At 39.1% G+C, this 15,841-nt stretch overlaps 1 protein-coding gene across 3 annotated transcripts in view; it reads right to left on the reverse strand.

Moving 5' to 3' along the window:
• The window catches only part of xrcc4 (X-ray repair complementing defective repair in Chinese hamster cells 4), a 28,807-nt gene extending 13,167 nt beyond the window's left edge, over positions 1 to 15,640 (reverse strand). For 2 of the 3 annotated variants that reach the window (XM_035184798.2, XM_035184795.2), the window contains exons 1-6: positions 15,505 to 15,640; positions 11,115 to 11,258; positions 7,110 to 7,300; positions 3,059 to 3,225; positions 1,602 to 1,733; positions 1,080 to 1,213 (exon numbers count right to left, since the gene is read on the reverse strand). In XM_035184798.2, the coding sequence (XP_035040689.1) occupies positions 1,080 to 1,213; positions 1,602 to 1,733; positions 3,059 to 3,225; positions 7,110 to 7,300; positions 11,115 to 11,256 (766 nt within the window). In that variant the 5' untranslated portion in view covers positions 11,257 to 11,258; positions 15,505 to 15,640. The remainder of the gene's footprint in view (positions 1 to 1,079; positions 1,214 to 1,601; positions 1,734 to 3,058; positions 3,226 to 7,109; positions 7,301 to 11,114; positions 11,259 to 15,504) is intronic. The other variant, XM_035184796.2, reaches the window with a different exon arrangement.
• Between the last annotated feature and the right edge of the window lie 201 nt (positions 15,641 to 15,841).

The following is a 15,841-nucleotide window of genomic DNA, read 5'->3' on the forward strand; positions in this document are numbered from 1 at the left end:
ACTACGCTTCCTGGAAAAGTCCCTGCTCTAAAGGAATCTTGACAGGAATAAAAACTGTGAGGTAATATGGAGAATTTTGACTTTACTCATTCAACAACTGCTAACATTAGCAGGAGGAGGGGTGATCAGACATAAGCTGCTGTTACTGAGATCAAATTCTTTCTTTCCGTCCAACCAACTTTCCCTCCCTACCTACCGAGACACATCAATAAACAATAGGCTCAGTTACACAAAAATAAAACTGAAAGCAGTGTAGCCTTGTTTTTGTTTCACTAAGCTCTGTACTACAACATGTGGTACTTCAGATTTGAGGTTCTATCAATAATTATGCATGATATATTGGATATTTTGTTCATTTTGGTTACAGTTAATATTGGTTCACATCGTCATTTTTAAAGTATATCTTAGTGAGTTTTTCCAGTGTGGTATAAACAAAGTTTTATCTTTTCTCATCTTTTTTAGAAATAATATGTACATTTAAAATGTGTAAAAACAACAAGTCCTATATTGTATATGTTGAAAACTTTCTTTATCCCAAATATTTCCAGTAATTTTCACATCTAGGGAAATCTCGAGTTTTAATCAGGGTAACCATGTGTTTCATTTGGTCGCCTATCAGTGGCATCATATCCCCCTTAGTGGATCTGTTGTTTGCCTGACAGAAGAGTCCAAATAGATTTTTTAAACCAGTTTTAAGTCAAATGTTAATGATTCACTTCTTAGATTTTGGTGGTTTTTAACTTAAGTTATCAGAAAAACAAGCTAAGCAGCATCTGCTTGTCTTGCAGCCCCTCAGAGTTTGTCTTTCAAAACACGTTTTTTGCTATTTTTTGTCTCTGAATTGGTATTATGTTGAGTTTACATTAGGTTGAAAAATCATGGTTAAATCAAGTTCATCAAGGTAAAGAAAAATCACTAAAAGAAGCTGTAACGGAAATTCTTTGTGTCAGTCAGGAGCCTATTTGCAGTCTTTTTTTCATGATTCACCGGAGCACGGGTTAATGGAGGTGGGACAATGCAAAGTTTGAGGTAAAACCCAGAAGCAGAAGAGTAGGGGGCTTCACTGGCAGAGATCTTACCCCGGGATTGTAAAGTGGAGGCTGCCGTGCACTTCACTTCCTCTGGCTCCTCGTCAGTGCTCCCTCCATATTCATCCTCCTCTGCTGCTGTTTGGTGGGATTTTACTGAATCCTTATTTTTCTCTCCCTCAGAACTTCCACAACAGAAACCAGAGACAGAAAATTATTCTTTCTGTTCTACAATGTGGAACACAACAGTTTAGAAATATATGTAAATATATGTCACATGATTTTAACCACACAGGAAATGACTCCGTGGACAATTTTCTTTTAATATTCATTACTCTAAAGTAAATGTATGTGAGTTCATTTCTGAAAATCTGAAGGTGAATCATCTGAAACAGATAAAAGTGTTGTAGTGTTTGTGGATAACCAAGTGCTGACACTGACTGTTCATCATTTAATCTGAAAGTAGCTGAACTATCAGATGAAGTTTAAACATGGAATCTTTCACCTTCTCCAATGCAAAAGCTGAGTTTGAAGGAGATACACATGGACAACATCCAACTATAAGCGGTAAACCTGGATTCCTGCAGTTGTGAGACAGTTTCCTGCAGACTGCGGATCTTTGCCTTCTTCTCATTCAAGACGAGGACAAATCGAGAGTAGAGCTCTGTCTCCAGGGCTTCTTTACCACCAACGTATCGCTTCATGCTTAGAAATAAAGAAACACAGAAAAAAATACATAAAAGTCTTAAAATGTGGAAGTCACAACTTTTCTTCGTAACTTTATCCATAAACCTCCTATGAAACCAACACACAGAGAAATATAACACCACTACAGCTGACCGTGATGGATGGAGGAGTCAAGGGGCTGATTTTAAATAAAGCCAAGAATTAAAGAAGGTATGCTGCACTGCATATGAACATCAAAACATCAGACTCTGATTTACTATAATCATGAATGTGTTGTATAATTGAGCCTTAACTTTAACATAATTAAAAATTTGTGCTTTACATCGATTCTATACTTTTTTATAAATGTTTTACGCTTCTAATCTGCACGTTTGTGCTTCTTTTATTTCTTAAAAGTGCATTAAATGACCACCCTGTATGATAATGTGCTATACAAATAAATGTGCGTTTGTCTTTTTTTGATTAATATACCCAACATCATTTGTTTTATCACTTTTATCGTTTCTTATAATTTATATTGTTGTATTGCTTATCAATCTATCTTTTTACATTGGTGGATGTTGTTTCTTATACTGTATATTTGTATTGAAAAAGAGAGCTTGCTCTCAGTGGCCTTTCACTGTATAATAAAGGTTTGAATGAATTCTTCAGCATCACAGAGCTCCCGAATACATCAGTGAGAACAACTGTTTGTTTGGATCAATATTGGATGGTGATATATTAAGGTATTTGTAATTGATTCTTTGTACGTGTAATCTTATTTTGAAGATTTTGACTATAAAAAAACTGAAAAAACAGTTAGAATGAATGCAAAATTGTTTAACTTCACTCTGCACCATAGACTGTTTATAAAAAGCTCTGCACACAACGTCCAGCACGCAAACAATACAATTTGACATGACATATAAAAATGACATTGTAGACCTGTAGGTCTAATAGTTCTGGAACATGTAGACTATTACACTAGTACTCAAGCACAATCAGTCAAAATCAATCAAAACCATAATTTGCAAAGTAAGTGTAACTAACAGACACATGAAATTAGGTAAAATGTACAAGATTTTCTGACATGTCTTGGAGTTGAAGTTTAAACTGGCATGAAGATGGCAAAACTCAAGTTAAGTACAAATCCTGGAGTAAAGCTATTTAGTTTCCACTGCAGTGTGATTTGAAGTGATATACCAGCTGTAAACCACCATTTAACGTCATAAATATGTTTTGAAAACTACTGTACTGTATATCCCAGATATTCCCTCAACTTTCAGTGAACTCTTCGGTAGAACCCGTCTGTTTCTGATTCCGAGTAGTGGAGACACTGGTTTCTGTGTGTCATGTGTGTTTACTCTGCAGTGATGCGTTGCTGTTCTTGTCTTAGTTTCCGGTTCTCCTCCTCTAGATCCTGGTTCTGGTGGTCCAGTGTATTTCCCTTCTGCAGACTGTGAATCAGTAACTCCCTCACAGCCTCCGCTGGCTCTGCGACAGACTTCAACAAAACAGAACCCAGCCTGAACTGTAGCAAGAGAACAAAAGTGAAAGAAAGATCATAAAACTCTGGCACAATGGACACGGCATATTAATTCCAGTGTTTTCACTGTTGCCCACAGACTTTCACTAAATGGCAAATGCAGTTTCTGTATATGAAGGGACAGAGGAGAGTCAAACCCAAAACCCTGCCAGTGTGACATTCTTATCAATGTTAAACAGATCTTATTGATGATGCTAACCAAAAACTCCAGTTGTTTTTCATTGTCTTTTTTCTATTTGGAAGAATTATGTTCTGAGTTTTCCAGGTTGTGCTGATCTTTTTGACAAGCTAAGCCAACCTGCGATGACTGAAGCAACACACACTGTATTAGACATCAGTGTTTGTTATGAAATCCATTAACCTTTTTAAGGACAAACGAACAAACCAGCAAGAGATGGAAGACAGAATGATTTCCCAAAAAGCATAAATAAAAACTATATTATGAAACAGATTGTATTCTGAAATATTGCCGTCTTTAAAATGGTTTATGTCATTCAGCAAAGGCAGCATTGATTTATATCCAATTTTTCATTAGAGCTAACTTAATAATTTAGGTTTGTTTTGCCACTTACCATCTCAAAACAACACTTTTTCACATTACAAAGTTGTTGATGTGAACTTGCTGATTTACACAGAGCAATATTAGCTCTTTTTTAGCTGTGTTTGGTCTCCACCATCTTCTGAGGGACACATCTAGCTCTATAATCACCAGTTGCACCAGTGGACAGCAGCTTTATCTGAGCTTTTCTACATGAGAACAGCTGTCTGCTGCTGAAAATAAGGCTAATGTGAGCAGAGCAAATCAAAACAATGCAGATTGTCAGGTGACACATCTTTGTGATTCATCCCCAGGGGTTACTTCTATTACATTCATCTGATCCATACTTGATGTATAAAAACATAAACACACGGATTAGCACAGCTTTAGAGAACATTAATCTTCCACAGGCTACAATATTTGTTTTCTTCCTATGTTAGTTTAAGTTTTTGGCCTTCTCACAGACATGCAGTATAAGACGACTGTCCCCTGGGGGATAAAGTTTTCCCCTAATCACGTTTGCGCACAGATAACAGGCAGAACAGTGCCAATCACCCCTGACCTCTGCAACCATCACCTCCCTAAATAAGTGACCTTTACAGAGGTGAGAGGCACAGCTGTGTGTCTGTACAGACTGGGTAAGAGAGACAAACAGTCAGTGCGGTGGATTATTTAATCAATGACTCACTGCTGTTGTTAATTTTCCATTGTATCACTTTTCCCTAATTATACAATTTCATAACAATAACCGTGTCATTACAATTAATTTTCTATTTAAGTCAATAAATCAGATGTATGTCTTCTCTTTTTTGTTTTATTTCTAATCTCTCCTTCCCACCCTCTGCCTTTGTCTAATAGTGTCTAATATTTGCCAGCCATTACTTCACCACCTCTTAGAAATGTTAAATAAATAACCTCAGACTACACAGCCAGCTAAAATAGTGCTCGAAATGGAAATACCTCTTCTGAGCTCTTCTGGCAAACACTTCCAGGTGTTGCCTCATCCTACTCTTGGTCAGTATTACGCTTTTAATGGTTAGAGTTTCACCGAACACATTCAGGTACTTGCAGGCTCTTCAGGCATCTGGGCTGTAAAGCATCTGGTCAAAGAGGATGTTGTGGACTGGTCTGAGACACCAGCATGTTGGCTGGACAGTGCTGGAAAAAGTTTCTCATGTTGTCATAGAGACACGTTTGTTTCAAAAGCTGCTTCTTACTCACAGGTCTACATTAATTAACTACTGGACACTTTTATTTAGGGAGAAACCTCAGAGGGCAACTCCACCTATTCTAAATTTACTGCAACATTAACATAGAGCTGGTGAATGTTAAAGACATTAATACGCCTGCACGCTTATGAACACAGGAGTCAAAACTTCAGAGGACAGGAGGACTGGGCTCAAGTAATCACCCTGTTAAGATCCCTGGAATATAAGTAAAAGATAAAAAGACATTTTTATGGTCAATGGTTTGTTTTTAAATTGAGCTTTCCTAGTCTTGATGACCACTCAAAGAACTTTATAGTACAGTTTTGCCACTCACACACAGGGGGATGGGGTTCAGTGTCTGCCCACCAACCTTCTGGTTAGTCAACCACCCGCTTTTACCTTTGTTTTCCACACATAGTTGTTTTCAAAACATTGGGCACAAATTGTATATACCAGATATAAACAGATTTTTCGGACACATTAAATGTTATACAACGAAAACTATAACAGCTGTGAATCGCCAATGGTGGATAAAAAGTCTGATTTTACTACACAAACTGGATCAGTTGAGTGAATAAACCTTGCACTTTAAATCTATTGATGTCAATTGATCCAATAACAGGAATCACTTATGAAACATTGATACCACATGTCTCAGTCATCACAGAGAAACATACACATCACACAGAGCGCACGCTGACAAACTGCATGAGCCCAAACACACACGTTTGGTATGCTAACCACCTCATGTAACACCTGTACATGTGTGAGTCTCTGCTGGTGTTTTGCAGCGGTGGACAGGGGCTGCGATTACAGGGAAATGACCAGGAATTAGACCGAAGCCTTTCATTATGACTCATAACTTTATGACTTATGAATTTTATGGTGAGCAAGCGAAACCATCTGATGACACATAACAGTACACTTCTGTAAAAACAAAAATTTGTAAAAAATGGGATCAGTTCATTTCCCTTTTACCTCAAAAGACGTATGTACAATTCCATTCTGTCATAACTACCATGGCAACAAAGGTTTGTGTCAACATAATGAATGAATGTGTCCACACAACTGACCCCTGAACAGGGATAACTCAGTACATTGCCAAAGGCCATCAGATTGGTAAAGTCCTTTCAGTCAACACCCAGGTTACACTTTTAACTCCTACGTCTGGAGTTTGCTAGAAGTTAACAATAACTCCTATTAACATTCTTTTTCACAGATCAAATCAGATGATAGTCAAAAATAGGATTTTTCATTTTCAATTTATTTCAACCACGTGTCCCCAAATCCTCTGATGACTTTTTAAAAAGTCATTTTGAACATGTAAAGTCGATGGTGCATTTAAATGGATTATTTGTTACATGATAAATCAGACTAAATGTGCTGATGTGCAAACAGTTTGCCACAGGGTTCACTATGAAAGTTAAATATATTTTTGACCTGCTGAAATGAAGATTATTTATGAACCAAATGAAAATCATATTTTCAACAACCCAAGCTATTTAAAAGACTGTGCCCAGAAACTTACTATGATCGGAATGTCTCTCATCACACATGATTCTTTGTAGTCATTATTCGTTTAGATAGGTTAACTGACTGCACGTCTGTGGTGAGGTACCACTGTAACCATCATATGAAGCCACGACTCTACTCAAGATTCTAGAAAAACATGACCAGCTGAAGGTGAGAGCAGACTCAACTTTAACACCATTCATCTCTTCCTCAGTTCAGTCAGGAAAATAAAACAAGCATTGGTGCACTTTTCTCTGGAGGTTTTAAACAGCCATGGTAAATGAGGGTGCACCATTATCTACAGTAAACGCAGTACTGACGTCATGTGAAACATTAACAGTGCCAGCTCTTAACATGACTCTAATGTCAACAATCACCTCCACATTTTACTGATGTTTTACTACGTTTACTACTACATTCTTTAAGTGAACCTGGTGACTCATCAGTGGGGGCAGAGAGAAATTTAAATAAACACAGTCACACAAACATGTCTGACCATGAAGCCAGAGTGAAATGTGCTCGTATATCAACTCCTGCAGTTATCTGTGCTGAGATACAATAAAAAGACTAATGACTTTTCTGTGTCAGAGTTGTGTTTTTGTGGCACTTACTGAGATGTCTTTCTGCACCTTCTCATATGCCAGTGTAACCGTGGACCTGTGGTTTGGTGGAGACGGCGTCAGGGTGAAGCTGTAGGTGATGGAGCTCTCTGTCCCAGTCAGTGCTTGCTGGAGGTCCTGGATGTACCTCTCCTTCTGCATCTCCAGCTCCTTCGCCTCCTCACACAGCGCTGCGTCCCTCACTGCACACAGAACACAAACACAACAAGGGTAACCCTGAATTACCTGCTCAACATTCACAGAAAAATGTATATACTGAAAACAGGAAAATATATAAATACGGGCAGTGTGTAAGCATATGCAATCAAACAGCTGTAACACCACCAAGAGTTCTTTCTAACACCAGGTAATGCGGCGCCAAGTGCAACACAAGTGTCTTTACTAGTTTCAGACATACACTCACAGCTGTCTTCTTTCCATCCAGCACATACATTATTAAAATGCAACTGCAGCAACGTGCATCTGAGCACCCATGAGCATGTTAAAATGAGGTGTGATCAGGCGCATTGCTGGTGCATTGCTATCTTGAAGCAGCGGAAAGCGAATGGCGAAAACCTAGTCTGCAGTCACCTATCGTGCTCAGTGGCTGTACAGAGATGTCTCAATGTGTTCATTTCAAAGTTATTTTAAAGTAGGGCAATAAAACAATATCAATAATTATTGCAAAATAAATTTTAAATAAATATATATATATATATATATATATATATATATATCCACATTATAATATCAATCCACCGAGGTGCAGGAGTACCTGGCTTTTAATGGGGATGTGAGCATGTTCCGCCCAAAACACACCCAGGATTAATTAAGAGATCAAACGTGAAGCAAATTTTAATGTCACATTACATTCACGATGTGCGCCGCAGGACCATTTTTGTTTACTGCCGTTACACGTGTGAGTAGTAAGTATAGTAGTGAGTAACACAACTTGTAAATACTTGCCTGTTCTCCCCTGGAAAAGAGGAAGAATACTAGCTGAAGTAATTACAACTACTGCATTGAGCATTTTGTGGATTTGCCAGAGAAGCCAGCACCCTGTCCACAAGACAATCAAGAGACACACAAAGCTCGTATTCTCAATTCCTTGTCTTCTCTGGAGCCTTGTCTGGGTCGCATTATGCTAGTCACGTCAAGTTTGGTGTAAACAAAATATTTTGGAACCTGGTGCAGCAACCTTTTCCTGTCATTAAATAGAAAAAAATGGTTTGGTTTGCACTTGTGCCATGAGCTTTGGACCATGAGCTTAGATCATTAAAACAGAACCCTGAGTGTTTGTCATGCAGCAGCAACAGAACTACAGAGAACTAGAATCAACCAGCCAGTCCAGAGTCAGGAAATATGGCCACAGTCTCTGCTTGTGTTCCTGATGTATAGTGTTAAATAATGGCCAGAAGAGTGTTTTGCAGAACATTATGATGTTACAGTTAAGTTGACCTTTGACCTTTTGGAAATGAAAGAAAAAAACACAATCCCAGCTTATTCAACACTTTTCTGATAAATTGACATAATTTGGACATTAAATCCTGTTGTTGTGGTCAAAATCATGTCTGGTGAGGGACGGGTGACCACTAACTAAGTGATTAGTTATTCTTTGAGTCCAATTAAAGATTTGTGTCAAATTTAAAGGTTCAGTGTGTAGAATTTAGTGACATCTAGTGGTAAAGTTGCATGTTGCAGCTGAATGCCCATCACCTCACCCTCCCCTTCCAAAAATGAAAGAGAACCTGTGGTAGCTACAGTTGTTATAAAAACTCAAAAAGGTATTTAGTTTGTCCAGTCTGAGCTACTGTAAGAAAACATGGCAGCGTCCGTAGAGAGGACCCACTCCTGATGTAAATATTAAGTTTTTAAATATAAATGGCCCATTGTGGGGTAAAGAAAACAACAATTCGTACAATTTGATGAAACACACAAGTGAAAACATCACTAGGATTATTTTATATTCAATATCTGCCAATAGATCCCTTTCACCTAAATCTTACACACTGAACCTTTAAAAAAAAAATCTCTTTAGGTTATTGCTGAGATGCTGCCTACTGGAGACTGGGATGGACAGTTGCACAAACATGTCTACTGTCATGAGTCTTGCTGAGGTGATGACATAAAAAGTAAGGCTGTATAAAATGATATGTATACAATATCGATTATATAACTGCTATAGGTCTAGAAGGTCGGGGGACACATGACACACGGAGCTTCTCTTTCCAGCTTCTCCTTCCTCTTCTCAATCGTTATCACATCAAAGTAATTCATATCCCATCAATACATGTTACTGACTTGACTTCTTCCCCGGAGTCCCTTTGCCTTATCGTCCGCAGATCCAGGGCCGCGGCTGTGGCCACATCATGGATTAGGATCTGTGGATCACGTATCAGAGGTCGTAATGGTGGATCCAGTATGGCGGATTCTGCATCGTGCTGGCTGATCGTGATAATAAAGGCAGATCCTTTATCGTGTTGGCATCAGATACTGGTGGTGGACCACGACCGAGGTGGCAGCTGATGATGGATCCTAATGGCGGCAGTGGACAATGACTGTGGACTATAATGGCAACCGATCTTGATGGTGGATCATGATCTTGCTGGCTGCTGACCATAGACTATGATTGCAGCAGGACTGCTTGATATATAGTATTTCTCCTCAGACACTTGACCATTAATGACATTAATCCACCAATTCATTGACCTTCAGTTATACTTCAAAATGTTTACCCTTATCAATGCTGCTAAAACCTTTATCTTTCTGATGTTCTCCTTTACACTTGACATCTATTGCACTTCTGTCCGTCCTGGGAGAGGGATCCCTCACATGTGGCTCTCTCTGAGGTTTCTACGTTCTTTTTTCCCTGTTAAAAGGGTTTTTAAGTAGTTTTTCCTGACTCTTGTTGAGGGTTAAGGGCAGAGGATGTCACACCTTGTTAAAGCCCTATGAGACAAATTGTGATTTGTGAATATGGGCTATACAAATAAAATTTGATTGATTGATTGATTGATAACAAATTAAAGTCAACAATGGATAAGAAAATATTACATCACAAATGCAGTGACTGCATCTCAACAGTTCTTGCTCAGAAACATCTGGATCCTGAGGTGCTGTTAGGATTTCTTTCACACTAACAGCGTGAGCCTTCAGAGAAAAGGCTGCTGAAAGGAAAACATGCCTCCAGACGCTGTTATGTGAGTGAAAGCACCTTTTTGATGTCCAAGGTCAAAGGAGAGACCTGTTAAAACTAACAGGTTATAGTGCGCAATCACACAAGATAACAAGTAGTGGTTTGCAGAGAGAGAAATCTCTGAATACACAATGTGGAACTCTCAATCAAAACTTACTTCAGCGAAGAAAAAGAGAATAACAGGAGGTGTTTGGAACACAAACTCTCAGACCTTCTAACTTATTTGGAATATTAGGTTGTGATCAATGGCAAGATTCTTTTAGAAAATGACTTATGCATTCATTTATTAAGAAATTTAATCCACCACTTAGTTTTAATTGTATGCTTATGGGACATAGCTCTTGCATTATGCTTTGGCTCTTATGTATTTTATAATTCACTTTATGTTTTTGTAAACTATGTTATACACTCAATGTGCTGCTGCTTCAGGACAGTGGCAGAAAAGTGTTTGTCTTTGCTTGTAAATTCCCAGATCTCACGCAGTAATAATCCTTGGGCATGAGTTACAAAATGGATGTCTGTAATGATCCTGTAGGATCTGCATGAAGCCAGCTTGGATTCCAGCTCCTTGAAGAATCTTGGCATGAGAGGGTTCAGGCTGTTGTAGGGGACACTAATAAATCTACGGCTGGCTGTAACTGTCAGAGCAGCTGAGAAGGTCAACGATGGTGCTCTCTAAAATGAGCACAGGTGAAGTGAGAAAGGTGTGCTTGGTCAAACAGGTGAGGTTGACCATATATCAGGCGAGTGAAAATCCGTCATGTCAGACGTGTAAAACGTGTGAAGACGTGCTGTGAGGTCATGCTTGGCTAGGTCTTTACCTTCTCCTCTCCATGCTCCCTGTCCATCAGTTAGCACCAACTGGAAGCCTGAACCTAGGCTCTGCCCCCTCCAGTCCACCCGCAGGAAGTAGGTGGAGTCAGGCTGAGAGGAGACATCAATTTCACGCACTGAGGTGTGCATCTCTGCAAAAAAAACAACAAAAAAACAGACAAGGTTAAAGAAACCGCTTAATTTATTATAGTTACCAGATTTTCAGCCACTTAAATATGATGCTTTCTTGCATTCACCATTTCATATCATTATAAATTGAATGTTTTGGGGTTATTCGTTGCTGCAAAATATGACGTGAAACCTAATTTCTCATCGGTTCTTGTCATCACTTCATTCACATAATTTGTGTGTATTTTTAACTAGGACAAAGGTCAGCAAAGATAAAAAATGCTAAGTCTGTGGTAAAGGGAGCTCCTATCCTCAACAAAACACAAAACACACAAAAAAATCACAATAGGCCACATACACATAATACATTATGACGTATGATGTCTCCTTTAAGCCAAAATAAACAATAAGTTCCTCAAATTTCCAGTGGCAAACTCAATTTTTTGGATGAGTCTTACTGGAAATGATAACTGTGGGATATGGGAACAGGGGATACTGAGTTACTACGGGTCTGTTTGATAGAAACATGAACAATAAGTCGGACAATATAATGCTAAATTCCCTAAGTCCTTCTTCACTGGGCCATTTTCAATCGGATCCGTGTCTTTTTTTGTCAAATTAAAGTCGTCCTGATTTTGTTTGTTCTTTCCTGAGGATGTTTGTAATGAGCATGTCGCTTCAGATGTTACCCAAAACAGTGAAACACTAAAAGACAGGTTGTTCACAAACTTGTGACTGGCAGAGTGAGCTGACAGCCCTAATTGGTGAAGGTGTACAGAGCTGGTGCAAACCTGTCATCACTCCCGCTGCTGTTACATCATTTTCCTGGCATTTGTTGCAGCCTGCTGTTCAGCCGACGCTTCACCTCCCCTCACCACAGCTTCCAGCTTCCAGCTAAATGACTCAACCTCCTGACTATGGGTCTGGTTTTACAGCAATGAGTTGATATGCTGTGAATTTATCCATGCAGCAGCATTCAGCAGGGGGCAGAGGAATTAAATTATAGATAGAATAAAAGACATATTGAGGGTCCGCAGAGAGTGGATCAAACATCAGGGACCCCATGAGGCTTGGCCATGAGAAACCTAAAGGCCTCCAAAAGAGGAAACACACAAGGTCTGCCTGTTTGCTGTTTCAGAACTGTGAACTCAACTGCTATCAAACACTTGAGTCACCTATTTAATTATCTGGTCACTGATTCTTAATGTAATTTTCAATTCTTATTTATTATTTATTTTTGCCTTTTCAAAATTTGAAATAAAGAAGGAGAGCATGTTTGTTTGATGTTAAAATGTCAGCTAAAAATGTTCATCTGCTCAAAATTAGAGGCTTTTTGACTACCTTTGTCTGAAATCAAGGACTTTGGCTATGACAGTTGCCTGCATGGAGGCACTAACATTCAAATTATCAGTAAATGATCCAGATCTCATCCTTCTACTAAGTTTGGTGCAAGTTGGTTCAGTTTTTAAATCACATTATTATATATTATAGATTATAATCCTGCTGAAAAATAATCAGACAGCAGTGAAAACATTACTATTAGTATTTTACATTTACAAAAATAAAATGTAGTCATATTTGCTAAAACTGTCACGATGTCCTGACAGTAGTAGATGAGACTAGATAAGATGGCTGATGCTTGTAGCAATGACATGTTGTAGGGAGAATTCAATGCTCCCATTTCTAAACAACCAATTAGAGCCTGAGGAGTGTCGGACCTCGTGTCAATCACGTTACTGTGACGATGTTGCTCAGCTTAGCTTATTTCTGATGATAAGGCTGCTGGTGAGCATTGTTTTATTGGAAAGTTACAGAATATCCAAACTGTTGTGTTGGCTGTTAGAAGTTTGATATTCAGGGAAGTCTGCTCACACAGCGAGGTGTTGCTACAGTGATTTACTGTGTAACCTGAGCGAGCCAAAAAGTGAGGCATTAATTATCTGTTCACTTCACTGAAAAATGCGCAGACCTCATGTTAGAAGGAGAATTATGTTATTGTTAAACATTGGTTTTTCTTAGTGCCATTTGGTCGTGTAAAGACCAAAATGAGCAGGGCTCTTGTAAATGATTAGTCCAGCTCCACGCAGACCGTGTTATCACAGCGCTGTAAGCACTGTAATGCACTAATACACAACCTCTCATTAGGTGTAAGTACAGGCTGAGCAGGGTGAAGGAGAGAAACTTGCACCTCAGTTAGCTGGATACTAATGACTGACCACAGCAGCATGCTTCCTAACTCAGCCAGACACATGTTTCTACAGAGCACAACAGAAGCTTCATCTTTAACAACATCCTTTTCACACCTGCTTCACAAGTAAATATATGCGCAGTACAAGCAAAATCTCATTTGGAAAAAAATGTAGTTAGTGAGGACACTGAGGTCATGTCTTCTGTATTTTGGGGGGAAAATTTCTGAATTTCAACAAAGTGGGGATGGTTTATATTAAGAAGTTTTTCCAAACGGTGGATTGGCTGGTTCCAGTGTTCAGCAGGGATGTCAGTTCTTCCACTCGGCTGTCCTGATCTCAATTTCAGTGTATGTAATGTAACTATGTTAAATTGGATCACTGCTGCAGAATAATTGATAGTCTAACTAGTTATTAGTTGCAGGCAGCCTTAAAAAAAACAGGGTAAAGGAGATAATCCCCACAATGGAAAAGCTGTCACCAGAGCCTGACATCTTGCCGGTATGATAATCACTGAGTTGATCTGTGTTCCGTCCATCCACGATTAACTGACTAATTGTTTCTGCTTTTTAATTTTGATTTACTTTTGCTAAGACTTGTACCCATGACCTCAGTTTTTCTGTCCTCAGAGAATCATTGGTGATTATGGAAGCTGTATTTGGATAAACGTAATCGTTAAATGGAATTTGGTGTGACTTTCTTCTCATGCAGGAGTGTGCATCTCACCCTCAAAGGACAGCAGAAAAGGGGAAAAGCGTTGCAGCATATAGCTTAACGTTTGCTTAACTGGGTGAACTTAGGTGGATATTCAACAGACTAAAGCAGATTCAGCTGATTCAGCATTCACATGATTGTTTGCCATGTGTTTTTCTTCAGTCTTCAACCACTCCTACCATACAGTAGTTCAACCAATTTCAACCATTCAAACATCAAAACATTCAGCTTGACGTCTGTCATTCACACAATGATGTCAGCACTAGATAATCCTCACAATGTACTTTCAAAGGATGTCATTTAAGAAATGCTTATACTTCTCTTGTAGCTCCCACATCATATACTTCACAATTAAAGTTTACTCACAATTTAAAGCTAATTTATAAACAACGTTGTGCTTTTTCACGCTGTGTGCTCAATGGATTTTTTTCCACAAACTTTAACAACCAGAGGAGCTGGAAGCAGCCCCACAGACTTGATTGACTACAGGCATCTCCAGCTCGATGATTTTGAAATGGTCATGTCTGCTTCATTTTGCATGTACATACAAGCAGGTGTCGCTGAGCGGCTGATTAAATAAACATTGTTATTATCCCTGTGGGGAAAGCTCATTGATATTATGATCCTCAACTCAATTGCTACCTCCACACACACTTTTCTACGTGAACCACCTCATTCATTTAGAGCGGTTTTAAGTCATTTATTTCTACGTTCAGCTTTGTACGCATATCCTGTTTCAGCGACATGATCCACTCTCAGCTCCCACATTCAATTAGCTGAGATGGTTTCAAAGCAATTTATTGAATCTAATTCTGAAATCTTGCTTCAATCAGGATTCATCTTTTTTCCCCCGATTGTTGAGTCTGCATTTCAACTCTTTTAGGTACAGACTCCAACTTTCAAAACCTCGGCTCAACTTTGGCTTGCAGGTTTTTCAGCTAAGCAATGCTTTTCAACACATCCAACTAATTCAACTGTCTTTAACTTTTCTTTTCTCTAAATGCAACTAATATTCAGCTGTCTGCAAAGTTGTCACAGGATTAAGTTAGCAATACAGTTTCTATTTGTTATCATGTAATCTGATGAGACCTAGCAGTTTGTAATCTAGCACGTGTGACCATAGGGCTCCTTTGTATCGTAAATCAGTGCTTATAAATGTTGTTGGACAGCTTTCACGTCCCCTGATCCAGGGGTTCGTGCTCATATTATTGTTCAACTGGTGACGACACAGACGAACACTGTACAAAACGAAGCCTTCAGTAAAAGAGGGGGGGGGGGTGAGCCACTGTCCTGCTGCTACCAGGCTCGGTTTTCTTCTTAAAACACCTACAAGTCACAGCGTCCACACCTCCACCACTTTCTATCTCACCCGCAGCTTCACCGTGTCGGGCCCTCGGTTTGTCTCACGGAGGAAATCCCCACCTTTCGTTTGCTTCACTTCAACCACAACCCACAGCAGCGCCGGGCACTGGGATTCTACGTCATCACTCTGCGACGGAGCTTAACAGCTGATCTCGGGGGCGGGGAGGCAGGTTAAACAAGTCATACAAGTCATCATCAATACATTTTATCAAAAGCAACCAATTTTCATTTATAGGAGAGAAATTATCCACGATCAACAATTTGATTTGATTTGATTTTTTTGAATACTTACATGTGCATGTTAAAACCGTTTTAATGGAAACAGCAAATGTTCATTATGTGAA

Source organism: Hippoglossus stenolepis, chromosome 18 (assembly GCF_022539355.2).
Source record: "Hippoglossus stenolepis isolate QCI-W04-F060 chromosome 18, HSTE1.2, whole genome shotgun sequence".
Lineage (NCBI taxonomy): Eukaryota > Metazoa > Chordata > Actinopteri > Pleuronectiformes > Pleuronectidae > Hippoglossus > Hippoglossus stenolepis.